The sequence below is a fragment of the Macrobrachium rosenbergii genome, chromosome 37 (assembly GCF_040412425.1).
Source record: "Macrobrachium rosenbergii isolate ZJJX-2024 chromosome 37, ASM4041242v1, whole genome shotgun sequence".
In the NCBI taxonomy this organism is placed as follows: domain Eukaryota; kingdom Metazoa; phylum Arthropoda; class Malacostraca; order Decapoda; family Palaemonidae; genus Macrobrachium; species Macrobrachium rosenbergii.
This window is the reverse complement of record NC_089777.1, coordinates 19,759,535-19,781,307: the sequence shown is the minus strand read 5'-3', so window position 1 is coordinate 19,781,307 and position 21,773 is coordinate 19,759,535. Positions and strand designations below refer to the sequence as shown.

Here is a 21,773-nt window from a genome sequence, read left to right as displayed (position 1 = left end):
AGCTCTGTGTGTGTATGTGTATGTACACGTGTGTAAGTTTCTATGTATATCAATCTTGAAGTGTTAGTGTTAAAGAACTAAAAATCGGCCAAGCTGACATACACAGCACATCTCTGTGTGTATGTATGTATGTATGTTAAGTTTCTACGTGTACCAGTCAAATTGTTTATGTGTATGTGTAGATACAAGTGTGTAAGTGTCTATGTATACCAGTCTCACTGCCAACAAAACTAACATACACACCTATATGTCTTTCTTGGTGTACAAGCTTAATAAAGAAATGTTATTCACTTTCAGTAATTTGTTACTAAAGAATGAAACCATTGTTGAAAGATGTTACAACCTCTTTCCAGTAATTTTTTTCCCAGCCCACAGCTCAAGACAATCTCCTCAGTGTCAGGCAACGGGTATGCATTGAAGACGAGAGCTGTCATCTAAAGAATGAAGAAACACTGTTCAAAACTAGCAACCAAAAAAAAAAGGAAAAAAAAAACATGCAACCACTCGTAATAACTTCCAGTTCTTGCGAAGTTTGGATCTAAAAAAAAAAGAAAAAACTAAAGTTTTTTTTTAGATCTTACGAAGTCTGGATCTACAAAAAATTTAGATCTTTCGAAGTTTGAATAAAAAAAAATAAAAAACTGAAAAATTTTTTTTTTAGATCTTACGAAGTTTGGATCTACAAAATAAAAATTTTTTAGTTCTTGCGAAGTTTGGATCTAAAAGAAAATGAAAAAAACTGAATTTTTTTTTAGATCTTACGAAGTTTGGATCTAAAAAAAGTTTTATTTTTAGTTCTTGCGAGGTTGGGATCTAAAAAAAATTGAAAAACTGAATTTTTTTTTTAGATCTTACGAAATTTGGATCTACAAAAACAAAATTTTTGTTTTTACTTCTTGCGAAGTTTGGATTTAGAGAAAAAAAAAACCAAAAGCAGGGTATACATATGTTTCTTTTTTTAAACTTTCTGGACTTGAACTTTTTATTCGCCGGAATGAAAGTAATCACACGAAGAGGTAAAAACAAGAAAGAGCTAATTTACCTCTGGGAAAAACTCACGTGGTCTTTGGTTTTTCCCGGAGATAATTATCAGTAATGCAACGATTATTGATTTCGGATACTTATTCTTACCCCAACCCCTCCCCCTCCTTCCTCCTTCCCCAGGGGAAGGGGGCGGGGAGATAGAAGAAAGAAAGAAAGGCAGGCCATTTGGGGAGGTTGCTGTTCCTTGTATCAGCTGAAGGAATGGATGGTGGTTTGGTAATAATAATCTATCTTTTTATTCCTTTCTCCCCTCCCTCTCCTTCCCCAGGGGGAGGGGAAGGGGAGAGGAAGGTAGAGGAGAGAAAGTTAGACTATTTGGGGAGGTTCTGTGGTGCCTCATGCCAGCTAATGAAATGAATGATAGTTTGGCAATGGTAATCTTTTTTTTTTCTTCTTACCCCCTTCCCCTCCTTCCCCAGGGGGAGGGGAAGAGGGGGGAGATAGAAGAAAGGAAGAAAGACCATTTAGGGAGTATGTGGTTCCTTATATCAGCTGATGAAATGGATGGTAGTTTGGTAATAATAATTTCTTTTTTCTTCCTTTCCCCCTCCCTCTCCTCCCCCAGGGGAAGTGGAATGGGGAGGGAGGAGAAGAAAAGGATAGACCTTTTGGGAGTCTTGGTTCCTTACATCAGCTGATGAAATGGATGGTAGTTTGGTAATAATAATTTCTTTTTTCTTCCTTTCCCCCTCCCTCTCCTCCCCCAGGGGAAGTGGAATGGGAGGGGGGAGATAGAAGAGAGAAAGATAGACCTTTTGGGGAGTCTGTGGTTCCTTACATCAGCTGATGAAATGAATGGTAGTTTGGTAATAATAATTTATTTTTTTCTCCCTTTCCCCCCTCGCCCTCCTTCCCCAGGGGAAGTGGAAGGGGAGGGGGAAATAGAAGAGCGAAAGATAGACCTTTTGGGGAGTCTGTGGTTCCTTACATCAGCTGATGAAATGAATGGTAGTTTGGTAATAATTATATCTTTGTAATAACCTTCTTCCCTTATCCCAAATCGAGGATATGCATTGCAATAGGTAATTTCTGCTCTTACCCCAAACCGAGGATATGCATTACCAATAGGACCTTTTCTCCCATACTCTCCTTAAGGACCGTGCTTAATCCTTCTCCCGCAGGCACACAACAGCGATAAAAGCAAGCATGAATATACGTGCTGAATAACCCAAAACAAAACACACACACGAACTAAAATTTTAAAATACACGCAGCATCCAATGACCTCTCCGGAGACTTGGTTCATATTCGACCTCCATTCTTTTCTTGTCACTCGCTTTCCCCCCAGGAGTTTTCTTTTTCCTTATTTCTCCCATTTTTCCCACTTTCTCTCTGCTCCCTATTTTTTCGTGTGTTTTTTTTTTAAGCTTACAACTCTCGTTCTCCCACGGGACTACGTTTTTAAAGATGACGTGTGCCTTGTGCATGCAAGCGAGGCTCAAACGCCGAATTCCCTCGTAAGAGAGAAGAAGAAGAAGAAGAAGAAGAAGAAGAAGAAGAAGAAGAAGAAGAAGAACACGAAGAAGAAGAAGAACACGAAGAAGAGGAAGACGAATAAAAATGAAGAGGAAGACTTAGAAGAAGAAGAAGAAGAAGAAGAAGAAGAAGAAGAAGAAGAAGAAGAAGAAGAAGAAGAAGAAGAAGAAGAAGAAGAAGAAGAAGAAGAAGAAGAAGAAGAAGAAGAAGCAGAAGAACAGGAAGACTTAGAAGAAGAAGAAGAGGAAGAAGAAGACGATGATTTTGACACTACCTTCCAAAAACTGCATGACTCGGAAGTCACTTAATGTGGGCACAACGAGGACCCCCAATAAAAATTGTTAGCCTTTGCTCATTTATTTTGGCAACATGCCCATTTGCACAAATGGGGGCACCCGTCCACTAACTATGGCATGATGGGTATGCTGCATAGCCTGTGTGGACTGAGGTCAGGCCAAACGTTATTTGGTCAGATGTCGAATACTTTTAGTCTCATTGCAGTTATTTGACAGTTACAGTTTATAACGGTCTGTGACGTAACTGTTTCAACTGTTTGGTCCAAACTGTGAGCCAGTTTATTTGTCAGTTACAGTTGATAACTCTCTGTGGCATAATTGTTTTAACTGTTTGGTCCAAACTGTGAGCCAGTTTATTTGTCAGTTACAGTTGATAACTCTCTGTGGCATAACGGTTTTAAAAATAACTGCCTTTTCCATTACAGCATGAATAATTTACAAGTTCTTGAGGGTAATTTGAATAAATTATTTGTTTCACAGGCCACTGAACAGAGCTTTCAAGAACATAAAATTAAATAGAACACAAAGTTAAATGCATCTACTTCTGTATAAAGAAAACAAAATTAAATGCTTCTCCTTCTGTATAAAGAAAACAAAATGAAATGCATCTACTTCTGTATAAAGGACACAAAATTCAATGCATCTACTTCTGTATACAGAACACAAATTAAATAGAACACAAAATTAAATGCATCTATTTCTGCATAAAGAACACAAAATTAAATGCATCTACTTCTGTGAAGAGAGTCTTAACGTATCGTTAATTAATATGCAAAGCTGGTTTTAACACTCATTAAGGGGCTTCCCCACTACAGTAAAATATTCTGGGATGCTTGGTTTTCGATGCCAGACAGATTTGATAAAACTTCTCGAGCTACTTTCTTATTTTTAGTCACTAAATTGGAGATCAGTGAAAATCTACGGGAAAAATTTGACCTGCTTAGAAACAGGCACTAATAATAATAATAATAATAATAATAATAATAATAATAATAATAATAATAATAATAATAATAATAATAATAAATATTTCTACCTCATAATAATAAAAATAATAATAATAATATTTCCTACCTGATAATAATAATGATAATAATAATAATAATAATAATATTTCTACCTCATAATAAAAATAATAAAAAATATTTCCTACCTCATAATAATAAAAATAATAATAATAACGCTCCCTACTGCATAATAATAATAATAATAATAATAATAATAATAATAATAATAATAATAATAATAATAATAATAATAACAAGAGTCCCTACCTCAGGAGCGGGGCGCCCTCCGCGACTCTCGCACTCCAGCGAGACGGTCATTCCAGCCGTCGTTCGCAGGACGGAAGGCTTCACTTCCGGCGGCTCGGGAGGGACGTATACGGTCAGCCGAGCCGCCCCGGACCTGATACCGGGGACCTGGTCCCCCGCCGAGACCTGGCACTGGTAAAGGGCGTCGTCCTCTAGAAGAACTGGATGGATTCGCAGGCTGTAGTCTCCTGGGGATGGAATGAGGTTGGTGAGTTGGAATGGCGTTCAGGTCTTTGGTTGAGTGGTTTAGGTGATTCCAGATTTTGGAATGATGTTCGGATTGTTGGTAAAAGGTTTAGGTTGTTCCAGATTTTGGAATGACGTTCGGATTTTTTGGTAAAAGGGTTAGGTGATTCCAGATTTGGAATAAGGTCCAGGTTTTTGGTAAAACGTTTAGGTTGTTCCAGATTTTGGAATGACGTTCGGATTTTTGGTAAAAGGGTTAGGTGATTCCAGATTTTGGAATGACGTTCGGATTTCTGGTAAAAGGGTTAGGTGATTCCAGATTTTGGAATAAGGTCCAGGTTTTTGGTAAAACGTTTAGGTTGTTCCAGATTTTGGAATGTCGTTCGGATTTTTGGTAAAAGGGTTAGATGATTCCAGATTTTGGAATAAGGTCCAGGTTTTTGGCAAAAGGGTTAGGTGGTTCCAGATTTTGGAATGACGTTCAAATTTCTGGTAAAAGGTTTAGGCGGTTCCAGATTTTGGGATAAATAGATCTCTTAGATGGCTCAATTTGGTATGCTTGATGATTGGAGGGTGGATGGTCAACATACCAATTTGCAGCCTTCTAACCTAAGTAGTTTTTAAGATCTGAGGGCGGACAAAAAAAAAATTCCGGACGGACAGACAAAGCCGGCACAATAGCTTTCTTCTACAGAAAACTAAAAACTGACCTGGGAATTAATCATTCTTTTCTTTCTCTCAACTGCTTCTAATTACCTCCAGACTCAGCAATGAGAAACATCTATTCAGTCATATTCAAATGCCCGACGCTCATTTTTCACTCCAAAACATTCCGCGCTGATAATCCCCAAAAGATGGAGGCCCGCCGGACAACGCTAATCATTAAACAATTCCGAACGATTTAAATTTTCCAGCGCCAATGAAGAAGCAAAGGCTCTGTGAAGATCACCTCATGCAAGTCAGCGAGCAGGCGCATGAATACATTACGAATATATCCGCGACGGTTCTAATTCCTACTACTACTACTACAAATGCCGGCTTATCCTCCGCTCGACGAACGACGGTAATTCATTCGTTTTTGAGGAGTGTTTCGCAACCGCCAGCTTATTTCGAGTCGCAGCCGAATAACAGAAACTTAATTCGTTAGTTTTATTTTTTTTTTTTTTTAGGCGAATTTCGCTTCCGAAAGCTTATTCAGAATAATAAGCGAACCAGGATTTGAGGTGCCTGTCACACACTCCCGCAACTAAATTTTACTAAAAGACGAAGTGCTCCGGACGAAATGTTCGTGGGAGAACGGAAGGCGAATTGCAGGTTTGCATGTCAGACGGACATTGTCCAAAACTTGTCCGAAACATACAAGGGCCTGTCAGGTTTGCACGAGGGCATAAAGGACGGGAAAGTCACTCCTAGTTGCGAGTGAAATGTAGGCTTAGGATTTCGTTCGGTGGGATGTTAGGGTGTCCGAAAAAGGTAAATGATATATTTTAGGTGGTAATTATCAAAATGATGATGGTGAAATGGAGCTTTAGGATTTTTTAGGATTTTATTTGGTGGGATGTTAGGATGTCGGAAAAAGGGAAAGGGTATATTTTAGGAGGTAATTATCAAAATAATGATGGTAAAATAGAGACTTAGGATTTTGTCTGATAGGATGTTAGGATTTCGGAAAAATAGAAACGATATATCTTAGGTGGTAATGATCAAAATTAAACCAATAGGATTTCAGAGCAATGATGATGATGATATTGACAGAACAATGGAATGTGAAGTAATCCGACATTTGTCGAAAAAAATAAATAAAACGAAAAATGAATAAAAATAGGAATCTACAATTTTATTATTGGTAACAATGATAAAAATGATGTAGAATAGAAAGGATTTCAGAACCAAGATGATGATGACAGAATAATGGAAAGAGAAATAATATGGAAATGTTTCCCAGACTACAAAAATTTAATTAATATCAACAGAAATCAACAATTTCGGGCTATTTCGTACCCAAACGTTGTTCGAGAAATACTTCAACGAATCTATAAACTCAAAAAGTTGATTTAGATGAGAGAGCACTGGAAAGTGAAGTACTATAGAAATAAATATATAAAAATATAAAAATAGCCAGAAATCTACAATTTTAAGCTATTAAGCATTCAAAGGTTGTTCGAGAAATACCTACAGTCAATAAATCTTTAATTCAAAAAGTTGGCTTAGATAAAATATCAACTCAGAAAATTTGAAAAAATAAGAAAAATATGGACTTTGGAGGCCCCTTCAAATTTTTCACTCGTGAAGAAGAATAAATACCTCTGCAATTGAAATCGGCAGGCCTAAAGACAAAGTAGGCCTAAACCATTAAGGAGAAGATTCGCAACGATAATAATAGGTCTACGAATAAATACTCTTGGGATCATTCAATTGAAATCGGCGGCCATACAAGGACGAAGTAGGCCTAAACCATTTAGAAGAAGATTTGCAACGATAACAATAGGCCTACACTATCCCCCACAAATAGGCCTAGTGCATTTATCTCCGAAAATAAATACGAGATCTTCTGCACTATCAATTTGATTGTGATAGGCAGAGCCGTCACTATACCTGACGTAATCCGCCGGAAGTTGCGATGATAATGAACAGGTATGCCTTCTTCGCCTTGTATAATTTAGGCCAGTTAGGGCCACGATAGCGGGTGGGGTCAGGTCATGCGACGCCACAGAGATAATAATCGGTTACTAAATACACATTTTATTTTTTTTTTAATTCTATCCGTCACCGATTGTTGTAGTTTGATAGTACAGAAGTTAAATAGTTCGCTGAATTATTGGATCATTTTAATATGGAATTAGAATTTTGTTGTATTTGGTTATGTCAGAGCCATCCAAGTTGTTTAGTCTGAGGGCCACTCTTGAAAGTAAACAAAAAGTCATGGGGGCCACCTGTGTGTATGTACCTATACACAAAAGACAAACACACTTTTACTTATTTTTCTCTAGCGGGCCACTTTCAAAATCAAACGGGCCACTTTTGGCATGGGGGTTGGACGGCCCTGGGTTATGTGAATATACATTAACATCTTGTTTGTTATGATTAACTGAATTTAACCCGACGTTCCAGGAACGCGTAAATTTGTTATTTGTTAAACGATCTGAAGGGTCAGTCAACATGCAATATATATTTTATATGTATAGATTTGTAGAATTTTGTGATTACATAAAGACTAAATAGACAAGAAGCTAATACTCTCTTACTTGTGGTTACATGTATATAAAAATACACAAGATATAAAAAAATAAAAAAATATAAATATAAAAAAAAATAAAAAAAAAATAATTATATGAAATATACAAATATACAAAATAAAAATAAAATATAAAATATACAGTATAAGAACAAAAATATGCAAAATATGAGAAATAAAAATAAAAAATATAAGTATAAAAATATAAAACATAAAAATTAAAAATATACAAAATACGAAAATAAATATAAACACATACAAAATACGAAAATATACAAAATGAAAATAAAAATGTGTAAATATAAAAATATGAGAAATAAAAATAAAAATACATACATAAAAAAACAAAAAATATAAAAAATAGAAAACATTTACCTTCATCATCTGAGCCTATCATGGCGTACCGGGAAAATCCAAAAAGGTCTCGTTCGGTCCCTAGACCGAAGCCGTCTTTGGTCCACTGCAGGTGACCGACTTTGTTGATCACTCTGTTGGTCATGGAAGAGAGGAAGAGAGGTCAAAATGAGGTCACATATAGTTGATGACGTCATGGCTGGAAAGGTGAATGATTTAAGTAAAAAGTTATTTAATTAACAATGGTAAAGGTTAATGATTTAAGTAACAAATTATTAAAGTAACAAGTGATTAAAGTAACAAGGGTATAGGTTAATGATTTGATTAATAAGTGATTTAAGTAACACGTGATAAAAGTAACAAGTGTAAATGTTAATGATTTAAGTAACAAGTGATTAAAGTAACAAGGGTAAAAGTTAATGATATAAGTAATTAGTAATTTAAGTAATAAGAGTAAAGGTTAACGATTTAAGTAACAAGTGTAATTGTTAATGGTTTAAGTAACAAATGATCAAAGAAAGAAGTGATTAAAGTTACAAGGATAAAGATTAATGATGTAAGTAACAAGTGATTCAAGTAAGAAATGATTTAAGTAAGAAATGATTAGAGTAACAACGGTAATGGTTAATGATTTAAGTAACAAGTGTATGACTACAGTTGTTACTTACAGAGAGAGAGAGAGAGAGAGAGAGAGAGAGAGAGAGAGAGAGAGAGAGAGAGAGAGAGAGAACAAGGGGTATGTCGTATCTGTTGTGTTGTCCCTCTCAACCGAAAGATGAATAGAAAACTGAACAATGGAAGCAAAAGAAGAATAAGAAGAAGAAGGAGAAGAAGATAAGAGCGAATAAACTGTGTGGGTGAGCAATAATTCGAGAGAGAGAGAGAGAGAGAGAGAGAGAGAGAGAGAGAGAGAGAGAGAGAGAGAGAGAGAGAGAGAGAGAGAGAGAGAGAGAGGAGGGGAGATAAAGTGATATATCAGGCAGGCCGGACGCGACAATGGCAGAGTTTAGCCGCCTGCAATAAAACGGGCGATAAAAACGGCAGGCGGGATGCCTCTGATCTGTGGATGTGTGTGTGTGTACGTACGTGTGTCTGTTTGTCTTTAGGAAAAGATCTTTTGTTGCGGCGTGCGCCAGATGATGACGATGGATGGCGGAATGCAGGAGGATCGCGGGATGAAAAAATAAAGATCGTGAGATGCAAAAAAAGATCGTGAGATGCAAGAAAAGATCGCGGGATGCAAACAAAAGATCGTGAGATTCAAAAAAAGATTGAGATAAAAAAATCTTGAATGCAAAAAGATCGTGAGATGCAAGAAAAGATCGCGGGATGCAAACAAAAGATCATGAGATTCAAAAAAAGATTGAGATGAAAAAAAAAATCTTGAATGCAAAAAAGATCGTGAGATGCAAGAAAAGATCGCGAGATGCAAGAAAAGATCGCGGGATGCAAACAAAAGATCGTGAGATTCAAAAAAAGATTGAGATGAAAAAAAAAATCTTGAATGCAAAAAAGATCGTGAGATGCAAGAAAAGATCGCGGGATGCAAACAAAAGATCGTGAGATTCAAAAAAAGATTGAGATGAAAAAAAAATCTTGAACGCAAAAAAGATCGTGAGATGCAAGAAAAGATCGCGGGATGCAAACAAAAGATCGTGAGATTCAAAAAAAGATTGAGATGAAAAAAAAAAAAAAAATCTTGAACGCAAAAAAGATCGTGAGAGGCAAATAAAAAAAAAAGATCGTGATGCAAAAAAAAATCGAGAGATGAAAATAAGATTGTGATGCAAAAAAGATCGTAAGATGCCAAAAAACATCGTGATGCTAGAAAATATCGCGAGATGCAAAAAAAGATCGTGAGATGCAAAAAAAAAGATCGTCAGGTGTAAAAAAAAAAAAGATCGTCAGATGCAAACAGAGATCGTGGGATACAAAAAAGATCGTCTCAAGCAGAAGGATTGCGTGATGCATGATAGCGGAAAGTAAAAAAAAGATCGTGAGATGCAGAAGGATCGCCGGATGCAAGAAATGACAGCTGAATGCAAAAAAAGATCGCGGAAGCAAGAGAACACCGCGAAACGCAAAAAGATCGAGAAATAAAAAAAAAAAGATCGTGAGATGCAGAAGGATAGCGGAATGGAAACAGATCACAAAATGCAAAAAAGATCTTGAGATGCAAAAAAGATGGCACAATGCAAAAAAGATCGCGGGATGCCAAAAAAAAAAAAAAAAGATCGTGAGATGCAGAGGGCTCGCGGAATGGAAACAAACCTAAAAATGCAAAAAGATCAAGATAAAAAAGAGATCGTGAAATGCAAAAAAAAAAAAAAGACTGAGATACAAAAAGACAGCAAAGTGCAAAGAGATCTCGAAATGTAAAAAAAAAAAAAAAATCGAGAAATGGAAAAAGATCACGAAATGCAAAAAAAAAAATCAACTACGAAATCCAAAAACATCGTGCAAAAAAGGAGACGAATGATTGCGAAAACAAGTAGGGACGAAGAGAATGGAGGGGGTAAGAAACGTCTGTTATTAAATGATTTTTGTAAGGAATTTTGAAATCAATCGGTCAGACAGTTATTAGGTTACGACTAAACACTTCAGAGGAAATGTGCATATTAAAGTTATATAGGTTATTGTACAACTTTGCTATAGTGTATTGGTCAGGAGATTGTTAAATGTTCCTATAATATCAGTATATTATCATTATCTTCGTTTATTAATATAAAGTACAAAAATATAAAGATACCACATAATACATAAAATATAATAAGATAAATACCCCACACACTATATTGCAAAATCAATAAATAATAAAATCACCGTTGCAAAATTTACCTTTCTGCGTGCAAATAAAAAAATTTAAAGCATAAAGACAGCACATTAACATATTACAAAATCGCTAAATAATAAATTTACCTAAATACATTCCTTCATAAAAGTTTGGATTATCGAGTTGCTAACACTGATTATTTTCCCGAAAATATTGAAAAAAAGATTTTATATATTCATAAGCGGAGCCCGGATTTGTATCTCCCAATCACTTTGATCTGATAAACCCTCAAAGTACAGTTATGGAAATAATTCAGCATTGCTGGATTTCGAGATTTCTTTTGTGCATTTAAACTGGGGGGGATACACTTGCTAACGTACAAAGGTATACACATAGATACATTTATATATATATATATATATATATATATATATATATATATATATATATATATATATATATATATATATATATATATATATATATATATATATATATATATATATATACACACACACACACACACACACACACACATATATATATATATATATATATATATATATATATATATATATATATATATATATGTATGTAAAATTCCCGTGGCTCAGTAATCATCAATTTATCCTCACAAAAAAAAATACCCTTCATCGATCTCACGGGGAAGAAACGGCTATGGCTATTTAAAAAAAAAAAAAAAAAAAAAAAAGGACTCTCGCCCTTGGGAACCCCAGCCCAGCGCAGCAAGATCAAGGTCTCCCACTCACCTGCAAGGAAGCACAGCCGTCGACCCCACGACGGCCGTCTGGTCCGTGGGCTCTGTGGCGAATTTCTGGACGCCCTCGACGCCCGCCCTCTCCACAGCCGACCCGCCCATCCCAGGACCCACGACCGCGCCCTTTTTGACGCCGAGTTTCCTGGGGCCTAAGCTCGGCAGGCCGGCTCCGGAGCCTACTCCTCCCGCCCCTAAGTCGCCCTGGATCATAGGTGCCCAGCTACTGCTGATGCTGGCGCCCGCCGTGCATGCCCAAGACCACCACAGGAGCCATGCCCAGAACCATGAGATCCACCAAGTGAACATTACGCCCTGCGGAGGAGAGAGAAGGCGAAGAATAAGATACTAAGAGTTATATTGTGGAAGGTAAATGATGTTCAGATGTTACGGTAAGCATTTAGCAACCTTTAGATTCAGTATAATTTTACATAACTAACAATGTAAGTTAAAAAATAACACTGAGAAGTTATTTAACCTATATTGCTCGTAGTGTCATCAACATATAAGTTAAATAACTTCTAAGTGTTAATTATAACTATAAGGTAAATAACTTCTCAGTCTTAATTATATCAATATAAGTTAAATAACACTGAGAAGTTATTTAACTTATATTGCTCACAGTATCATCAATATAAGGTAAATAACTTCTCAGTGTTAATTATATCAATATAAGTTAAATAACACTAAGGAGTTATTTAACTTATATTGATCATAGTATATTCAATATAACTTAAATAACACTGAGAAATTATTTAACTTTTACATTGCTCATAGTATCATCAATATAACTTAAAAATAAGTTCTCAGTGTTAATTACATCAATATAAGGTAAATAACGCTGAAGAGTTAAATTAATATTATTGAAACTCTCATAGTATGAGCAATATAACTTAATTAAATTCTCAGCATTAGTTATATAATTTTATCCACCTAACACTGAGAAATGATTTAATGTGTATTAATTGAAACGAACTGAACTGAATTGAAGTGGATATAGAATTTAGGCCGAAGGCCAAGCAATGGGATCTATGAGGCCATTCAGCGCTGATTTAACTTGTCTTAATGATACTATGAGAGTTTTAGCCCACGAATAAATCCAGGTAATATTAGCAACATCTTAAAAAAATCATCCTTCTCCAATTACAGTTTTCACTGTTTCTTCTGCTCGATTCTTCTTAGCAATCTGAGAACGCTAAGGAGAATATAGCAGGTTCTCGACAGCTCTCTTTTTGTGTATATGTATATTTTTAATATATATATATATATATATATATATATATATATATATATATATATATATATATATATATATATTTATTTACAGTTACATCATTGTGGGTTTCTTTACCATTTTAGTGACTCATGCGATTGTAGCATATAGTACTGACTGCTTGTCATAGACGGGGAGATAGAGCAAAGGGGAATACAAAGAGAGAGAGAGAGAGAGAGAGAGAGAGAGAGAGAGAGAGAGAGAGAGAGAGAGAGAGAGAGAGAGAGAGAGAGAGAGTCGTCGAATGTCCTAACCCATGGTTAAAGCATAAAATTAGAAAAATCCCCAGTTACTTAACTGCCACTGCGACAGAGAGAGAGAGAGAGAGAGAGAGAGAGAGAGAGAGAGAGAGAGAGAGAGAGAGAGAGAGAGAGAGAAAATGCATTAACCCATATGTTAAGCATCAAAGCAAAGATATCCCCAGTAACATAACTGCAATTGTGACTGATGAGAGAGAGAGAGAGAGAGAGAGAGAGAGAGAGAGAGAGAGAGAGAGAGAGGATCAAAAACCTTCCCCTTTAACCAAATAATGCCATCACGAAGCAGGCAATCATCAGGCTATCAGGGGGGCTGGCCCGTTCCTTCGATAACTGGGCAATTAATAATAATGATTATATGCAACTTCAAATGCGAGCGTTACCATTAAATTGGGTAATGAACTGGCCGCCCGAGTTGCTCTCATTATAAAACTGGCTAAGGTCACGTCATAAAATTATTTTTGTTTTATGAGTTGAAGGTTCAGAGATGTTGATCGAAGTTTGCTGGGAGTTTTGTTTTGGCTAAATCTAAAATGTGGAGTTTTGTTTTGGCTAAATCTAAATTGTGGAGTTTTATTTTGGCTACAACTAAAAATGTGGAGTTTTAATTTGGCTAAATCTGAAATGTGGAGTTTTGTTTTGGCTACATCTGAAAATGTGGAGTTTTATTTTGGCTAGAACTAAAAATGTGGAGTTTTATTTTGGCTGCAACTAAGTCTGTGGAGTTTTACTTTGGCTACAACTAAAAATGGGGAGTTTTATTTTGGCTAAATCTAAAATGTGGAGTTTTGTTTTGGCTACAGCTTAAAATGTAGAGTTTTATTTTGGGTACAACTAAAAATGTGGAGTTTTATTTTGCCTACAAATAAAATGTGGAGTTTCATTTTGGCTGCAAATAAAATGAGGAGATCTATTTTGGCTACAACTAAAATGTGGAATTTCATTTTGGCTAAATCTAAAATGTAACTGGCTAAAAAAATTGTCTGATAAGAAACAGTATTATATGGGTGGCTAGAGTTAGTTGTGACTTGTCAATAAAATAAAAAAAAAATAAAATTACTGATAGCTATTGTACTCTTCATCATCAATCGTAATAATTGCCTTTATTTTATATATATTCTGTGAATGCCAATCAGATTATATTACTCTTCACGAATATAAATCCAATCTTTTCTTTTTTGCCACAGATCAATCATTTCGCAAGCTGATACAAGTTAACGAAATTCTCTAAATATTATACGGAAATAATTGACAAACAACAACGCAACATGACTAAAATAACAAACAAACAAATGCAAGATAAACAAAATATTTGATATACAATCCAGGAAACAAAAAAGTCGAGACGAAGACCGAGAATTTGAGAATTCCGCTTGTCTGAGCAAATGAACTCCGGATTCCCGGATGGAATTCTAATGTATTCGAAGTCCTGGAAGGCTGGAAACGGGTGAGGAGTGAATATGAAGCTATTTAGGAAGGAGGAAATGCGCTTGCCGCGTTGCCAAGGATGGAGGATTCATCCGGAATTTTGAGGAAAGAATTTTTTCGTGGAATTTTAATAATAATAATAATAATAATAATAATAATAATAATAATAATAATAATAATAATAATAATAATAATAATAATAATATTTAGGTTGTAGACCCTCTTTCCAGCGTTAGCTGCATTCATTTTATGTAGTTATCTCTATCTTTCTGATAACTCTACATAAATAATAATAATAATAATAATAATAATAATAATAATAATAATAATAATAATCATCTCTTGAATATTTTACCAAGATATAGAATTCTTTAGTAAACAACTTATGAATGCACTATCGAAGGCCATTCTTAAAATCTCCCATAGATGCTTATTTGGGTTAACGTATCTTAAGTTATAAGAACGTAAATTATAAGAGCGTAAGTTATAAGGACGTAAGTTATGAGAACGTAAGTTATAAGAACGTAAATTACAAGAACTTAAGTTATAAGAAAGTAAATTATAAGAACTTAAGTTATAAGAACATAAATTATAAGAACGTAAGTTATACGAACGTAAGTTATAAGAACGTAAACTATAAGAACGCAAATTATAAGAACGTAAGTTATAAGAACGTAAATTATAGGAACGTAAGTTATAGGAACGTAAATTATAAGAACGGAAGTTATAAGAACGTAAACCATTTCCTTAAATACAAAAGAACGTATCATATCTGTAGAGAACTTGAGATAACGATCGTGAAAGAGAGAGAGAGAGAGAGAGAGAGAGAGAGAGAGAGAGAGAGAGAGAGAGAGAGAGAGAGAGAGCCGTAGAATTCCCTAACCCATAATTAAAGCAAACATACAGAAAAATCCCCAGTTACATAACTGTATTTTGTGACTGAGAGAGAGAGAGAGAGAGAGAGAGAGAGAGAGAGAGAGAGAGAGAGAGAGAGAGAGAGAGAGAGACCTACTGACATTTATCGATCCGAGTGATATACCGTCTGGTTCAGCGACTTATTCTTAATGTCACAAATTTTCGGCACGAAAGGTGAATCGTCTGCCCTTTTACAAAATGCTCCAACTTTTCAAAAAAAAAAAAAAAAAAAAAAAAAAGAGCTTTGTCGAAGCTAAATAACGGCATTGTCCGTTCAGCTTCTTGGTCACAAGTCTTCTCGGGACGCATAATTGTACTCTAATTACTTTTTCCTTGAGAGTTGACGGTGGTAAAGTATGAATGATTTTAAAAATGTACCTGTTTTTGCAACTGGAGAAAGATTATTGGGAATGAGGCAGGTAAAGTTTTGTCAAATCTAAATAACGCCATTGCTCGCTCAGTTGCTTTGTCACAATTCTTCTTTAGACATAACTAAACTCTAACTACTTTCCCTCAAGATCTGACAATGGTAAAGTATGAAATATTTAAAAATTGACGTTTTTTGCAACTGGGGAAAGATTATTGCGAATAAGGTAAGTAACTTCTCAAAGACAGTTCTCCCTATATGTTTTCAATGACACATCTTGAATGACAAATTTGAATGGAGCTGAATACAGAATTTAGGCCAAAGGCCAAGCACTGGGACCTATGAGGTCATTCAGCGCTGAAATGGAAATTGACGGTAAAAGGTTTGAAAGGTGTAACAGGAGGAAAACCTCAAAGCAGTTGCACTATGAATCAATTGTTAAGAGGGGGTGGAGAGTGAGATGGAAAAAAGAGAATATGAAAGGAAGTACAGTAAAAGGAACGAAAGGGGTTGCAAGTAGGGGCCGAAGGCACGCTGCATAGAGCTTTAAGTAATGCCTACAGTGCACCACATGAGGTGTATTGACGACATCAACCCCCTACGGAGGAATGACAAATTTGACTAGAATCCTTCTTCAAATTCTTGCTATTCCATTTTCCCCAAAACTTTCCTGAAATCATACGATACTTATTCAGGATTAAGGAGAAAGGTAAATGACTATTAAGTGAAAAAGTAAGCAATTCGTGTAATTAACAAGGAAATATTTCAGATACAAGTCAATAACACAAGGCATCTCTGATATTATCGCTCAGTTAGGAACTTAATTGACAAGTGCTTATATTTTCGACCAGGATAAAAGTAGCTATGGGAACTATGGAAATATGGAAGCTACAGAACTATGGAACTATGGAAGAGAGGGTAAAACAGCAATAGGAACTAAGAAACTATGGAAGTTACGGAACTATGGAAACTATGGACTATGGAAGAAAGGATAAAAATAGCCAGGGAAACTATGGGAATATGGAAGCTACAGAACTATGGAACTATGGAAGAGAGGATAAAACAGCAATAGGAACTAAGAAACTATGGAAGTTACGGAACTATGGAAACTATGGACTATGGAAGAAAGGATAAAAATAGCCATGGAAACTATGGGAATATGGAAGCTACAGAACTATGGAAGAGATGGTAAAACAGCAATAGGAACTGAGGAACTATGGAAGAAAGGATAAAAAGAGCTATGGAAACCATGGAACTATAGTAGCTATGGAACCTTGGAAGTTTGGGGACTATAGAACTAAGCAAGATTTCCATATATGATTCAAATTTGCATCAAGAAAATCTTGCAGGTCACGTGACTGAGGGCGCATATAAAAAAAACTGACGTATAAAAAAAGAGAAAAACTTCAATTTTCAGGTTTTTAATCAGTTTAGAATGTAGTCTGAAACTCCCATTTTCTGGAGTTTTTTTTTTGTGACGACGTAAAAACCTTTCACAATTACAATCCTCACGCAATTTACACAATTAAAATCCTTACACTATTTACACAATTACAATCCTTCCACAATTTACACGATTGCAATCCTTCCACCATAACAATCCTTCCACAATTTACACGATTGCAATCCTTCCACAATAACAATCCTTCCACAATTTACACAATTACAATCCTTAACGCTCATTTAACCCAACGACTCACAGGCTCCTGCTGAAAACGCCTGATAATTATCTCAGTAGAGAAAAGCCTTGGCTGAAAGGTCGTGACGATTAAGAGACGAAGTTAAAAGAAGTTTTTTTAAGTTTTAATTAGCCGGTTTTATCTTTGGCGCTTCTAGAGGACAGCTTTTCTATTCTTTTTTTTTTTTTTTTTTTGGGGAGTTTGAGGGTGGGGTTGGGGAAGGTGGGTGGGGGGTTACAACTTAGAACTTTCATTTGTTCTTCCCGTTAACGGTTGCCCTAATTAAGTTTAAAAGAGTTGGTCAGGCTGACTGTGCCTAGCCTGTAGGATTAGAGAAGGTTTGTCTGAAATGTTTCTAGACTGATTGTGTCTAGCCTGTAGGATTATAGAAGGTCTGCCTAAAATATTTCTAGACTGACTGTCTAGCCTGTAGGATTATAGAAGGTCTGCCTAAAATATTTCTAGACTGACTGTGTCTAGCCTGTAGGATTATAGGATTATAGAAGGTCTGTCTAAAATATTTCTGGACTGACTGTGTCTAGCCTGTAGGATTATAGGATTACAGAAGGTTTGTCTAAAACATTTCTAGACTGACTGTGTCTAGTCTGTAGGATTATAGGATTACAGAAGGTCTGTCTAAAACATTTCTAGACTGACTGTGTCTAGTCTGTAGGATTATAGGATTATAGAAGGTTTGTCTAAAATATTTCTAGACTGTCTGTGTCTAACCTGTAGGATTACAGAAGGTTTGCCTGAAATATTTCTAGACTATGTCTCAGTGCTCAATGTATAATAATTTTGCAAAGGATTTGAAGTCCGCTGTCTATATTATACGCGTATATAAGAGAAGCTTTGTCTAAAATATTTCTGAACTATGTCGCAATGTACAGTCATTTTCCATGGCCTTGATGTCCGTTTTCTATATCAGTATATAAATTAAAATTATAACTTGCTTTTGAACAGGTGGTTCAATTCAGATTAAGGAAAGGAGAGTAATTTTTGGTTTCGAACGGGTGGCTAATTCAGAAAACAGATTATTAATCTAGATGTAGAAAACGAAAAAGATATTGGTTTTGAACAGGTGGTTAATTCAAAAAACAGATTATTAATTTAGATAGAAAAAAAAATTATTGGTTTTGAACAGGTGGTTAATTAAAAAAACAGATAATTAATTTAGATGTAGAGAACGAAAAAAAATATTGGTTTTAAACAGGAGGTTAATTCAGAAAACTGATCATTAATTTAGTTGTGTAAAATGAAAAAGATATTGGTTTTGAACAGGTGGTTAATTCCAATGACGAGTAGAAAGCGGCTTCCCTTTGTAAAGTATATTACAAATAATAATTATAGAAACGATTATTCTTCTGGTATACATATAAAAACTCAAAACTGAAGACAAAATCGTCAATTAATGATTAACATACCTTTAAGTTTCACATGACAAACGCATCGTGTTTTTGGCTACAGGAAAAAGTTTATAATAAATAATAATAAATATATATTATATATTAAAACAAATAATAATAAATATAGTAATATTAAAATTGTCAAAAATAAAGATAAAATCGTCAATAAAAAATAACTATATAAACACTCAGTGACCTGGCATATACAAAAAACTGTCAAAAATGAAGACAAAGCCAGCAATTATCAATTATCATCTCAGGTCATCGGGCAAGGTCCAAATATCCTCGGAAATACCAATGACAAGTTAGAAAGCGGCTTCCCTTTGTAACGGCTCCTCGATGAAATGTGATATGAAGCACACAAGGTTGAGAGAGGCCTTACGGTTGCCAGGGGCCACAGAAGCCCTTTGTCTCTCTCTCTCTCTCTCTCTCTCTCTCTCTCTCTCTCTCTCTCTCTCTCTCTCTCTCTCTCTCTCTCTCTCTCTCTCTGTTGACAGAAATACACTGTCATATAGGTCGAGGGTAATTCCTCCTACGTATGAATCTCTTGAATTCCTTTAATGGTGAAATGTTTGAGTACATTTGAGCACTAATGTAGTGCTATAGAATGAAATAAGATTATGCAGTAAAATATATATCTATTTACTAATCAGTTTTGTTTTAGCGATGAAATATTTGAGTACATATGAGTACTACCGTAGTGCTATAGTGTGTAATAAAGAGTAAAAGTGAATCTATTCACTGGTCAGTTATGCTTTTAAGATGAAGTATATAAGTACAAATGGTGTACTATTATATGAAATAAGCAAATAAACTAAGCACTTTCAAAGCAATCACTTACTAATACAAAAAATAAATACATGAAGTGATATTTCAAATTACTTACAGATACAAAAAAGTAAAAATACAATGAGTAATTTAAATATGCAGTAAAAATCAAATTAATTCATAATAAAAAAAGGATAAAAAATTTTTAAATCTCATCAGAAAAGTAAGTGAAAACGTTAAAATCCATTCTGATCCCGATTTAACAAGTTCAGAAAAAGACAAGTCAATGGCAGTAAAAATCCAATTCATTCGTAATGAAAATGGTTAGAAAAAATTTTAAAATCTCATAACAAAAAACTGTAAAGAAATGTTAAAATCTCATAACAAAAAACTGTTAAAAAATGTTAAAATCTCATAAAAAATTGTAAAAAAATGTTAAAACCTCCTAACATAAAACAGTAAAAAATTATTAAAATCTCATAAAAAAAGTTAAAAATCATAAAATCTCATAAAAAAACAGTAAAAATGTTAAAATCTTATAACAAAAAAGGTAATGTTAAGATCTCATAACAAAAAACAGTTAAAAATGTTAAAATACCACAACAAAAATGGTAAAAAGTGTTAAAATCTCATAACAAACTTTAAAAATGTTAAAACCTCATAACAAAAAAGTTAAAAACGTTAAAATCTCATAACAAAAAACATTTAAAAATGTTAAAATCTCATAACAAAAAAGCTAAAAAATGTTAAAATCTCATAACAAAAAAGTTTAAAAATGTTAAAACCTCACAACAAAAAAGTTAAAAGATGTTAAAATCTCATAACAAAAAACATTTAAAAACTGTTAAAATCTCATAAAAAACGGTTAAAAGTGTTAAAATCCATTCTGACCACAATATAACAACTTCACAAGGAAGGAAGAGAGTCACTTTAACCCTTGGAAAGAAAAAGAAAAAGCAAGTTATTAAAACATTTATTACCGTCTTGCCTTATTCCAATTATCATCATCGTTTTCATTTTCTCATTCTACAATTGTATTTCAGACCAAGAAACTCAGAGCGCTGTAATTTTGTAATTATCTCTGTAATTCATTTCCAGTCCGCGCGAATTTGGATGTTAATTGATATTCATACTGCATGATAATTTCCCCATATCGATGAAGGGGCTGGCGCTTACGCCAGGGAAGGAGAGAGAGAGAGAGAGAGAGAGAGAGAGAGAGAGAGAGAGAGAGAGAGAGAGAGAGAGAGAGAGAGTTGAAGAGAGGAAGTTGAAAGAAAGTTGAAGAGAGTTGAGAGAGAGAGAGAGAGAGAGAGAGAGAGAGAGAGAGAGAGAGAGAGAGAGAGAGAGAGAGAGAGAGAAGGGTTAAGAACCTTAAAAGAGGGAAGTTCAAGGAAGAGAGAGAGAGAGAGAGAGAGAGAGAGAGAGAGAGAGAGAGAGAGAGAGGTTTGTGAAAGTTCAAAGAGGGAAGTTGGAAGGAATTCAGTGGAGAGAGAGAGAGAGAGAGAGAGAGAGAGAGAGAGAGAGAGAGAGAGAGAGAGAGAGAGAGAGAGAGAAAGATTGACTGATTAAAATTTATCTGGCGTCATAACTGCAAGGTCACTGGAGAGAGAGAGAGAGAGAGAGAGAGAGAGAGAGAGAGAGAGAGAGAGAGAGAGAGAGAGAATCGTAAAGAGTTTGGAAGATATGTCAATATAAATGTTCAAAGTTCAACAGTCCTGATAACCATAAAAAGTTCGAAGGAACTTTGTGATAAACGTTTGAAAGTTCCACTTCAATGTAACTAAAATCATAAAAAGTTCCACTTAAACGTAACTATAATCATAAATGGTTCCACTTAAACGTAACTATAATCATAAAAAGTTCCACAGAAACGTTAAGATAAAAGTTCCACAAAAAAAAGTACCAACGATCATAAAAAAGTTCCACAAAAAAAAAAAAAAAACGTACCCATAATCTTTAAAAGTTCGACAGAAACGTCGCGATAAACGTTCAGAGTTCCTGAGAAAGCTCCCTCCCCCTCCCACCCTTCCCCCCAAAAAAAAAAAAAACTTCCCGATAAACGTAACCGGCCGAAGCGGAAAAACAAATTCCAACTCGGATTCAGAATAACCGGATAAAAATGGCTGAGGCGGGACGGTCTGGGCCCGGGGAAGGAGGAGGGGGGTGGAGGGAGAGATGGGGAGGACGAGGAGGAGGGTTTCATTGGGACCTTGGGCGGTGGGGGGTGG

General features: G+C 35.1%; 1 protein-coding gene across 3 annotated transcripts in view; it reads right to left on the bottom strand.

Moving 5' to 3' along the window:
- Window positions 1-21,773, bottom strand: part of LOC136825386 (irregular chiasm C-roughest protein-like) — a 265,139-nt gene that overhangs the window by 23,001 nt on the left and 220,365 nt on the right. For all 3 annotated transcript variants that reach the window (XM_067081668.1, XM_067081667.1, XM_067081666.1), the window contains exons 2-4: window positions 11,448-11,767; window positions 7,926-8,038; window positions 4,091-4,317 (exon numbers count right to left, since the gene is read on the bottom strand). In XM_067081668.1, coding sequence (XP_066937769.1) covers window positions 4,091-4,317; window positions 7,926-8,038; window positions 11,448-11,761 — 654 coding nt within the window. In that variant the 5' untranslated portion in view covers window positions 11,762-11,767. The remainder of the gene's footprint in view (window positions 1-4,090; window positions 4,318-7,925; window positions 8,039-11,447; window positions 11,768-21,773) is intronic.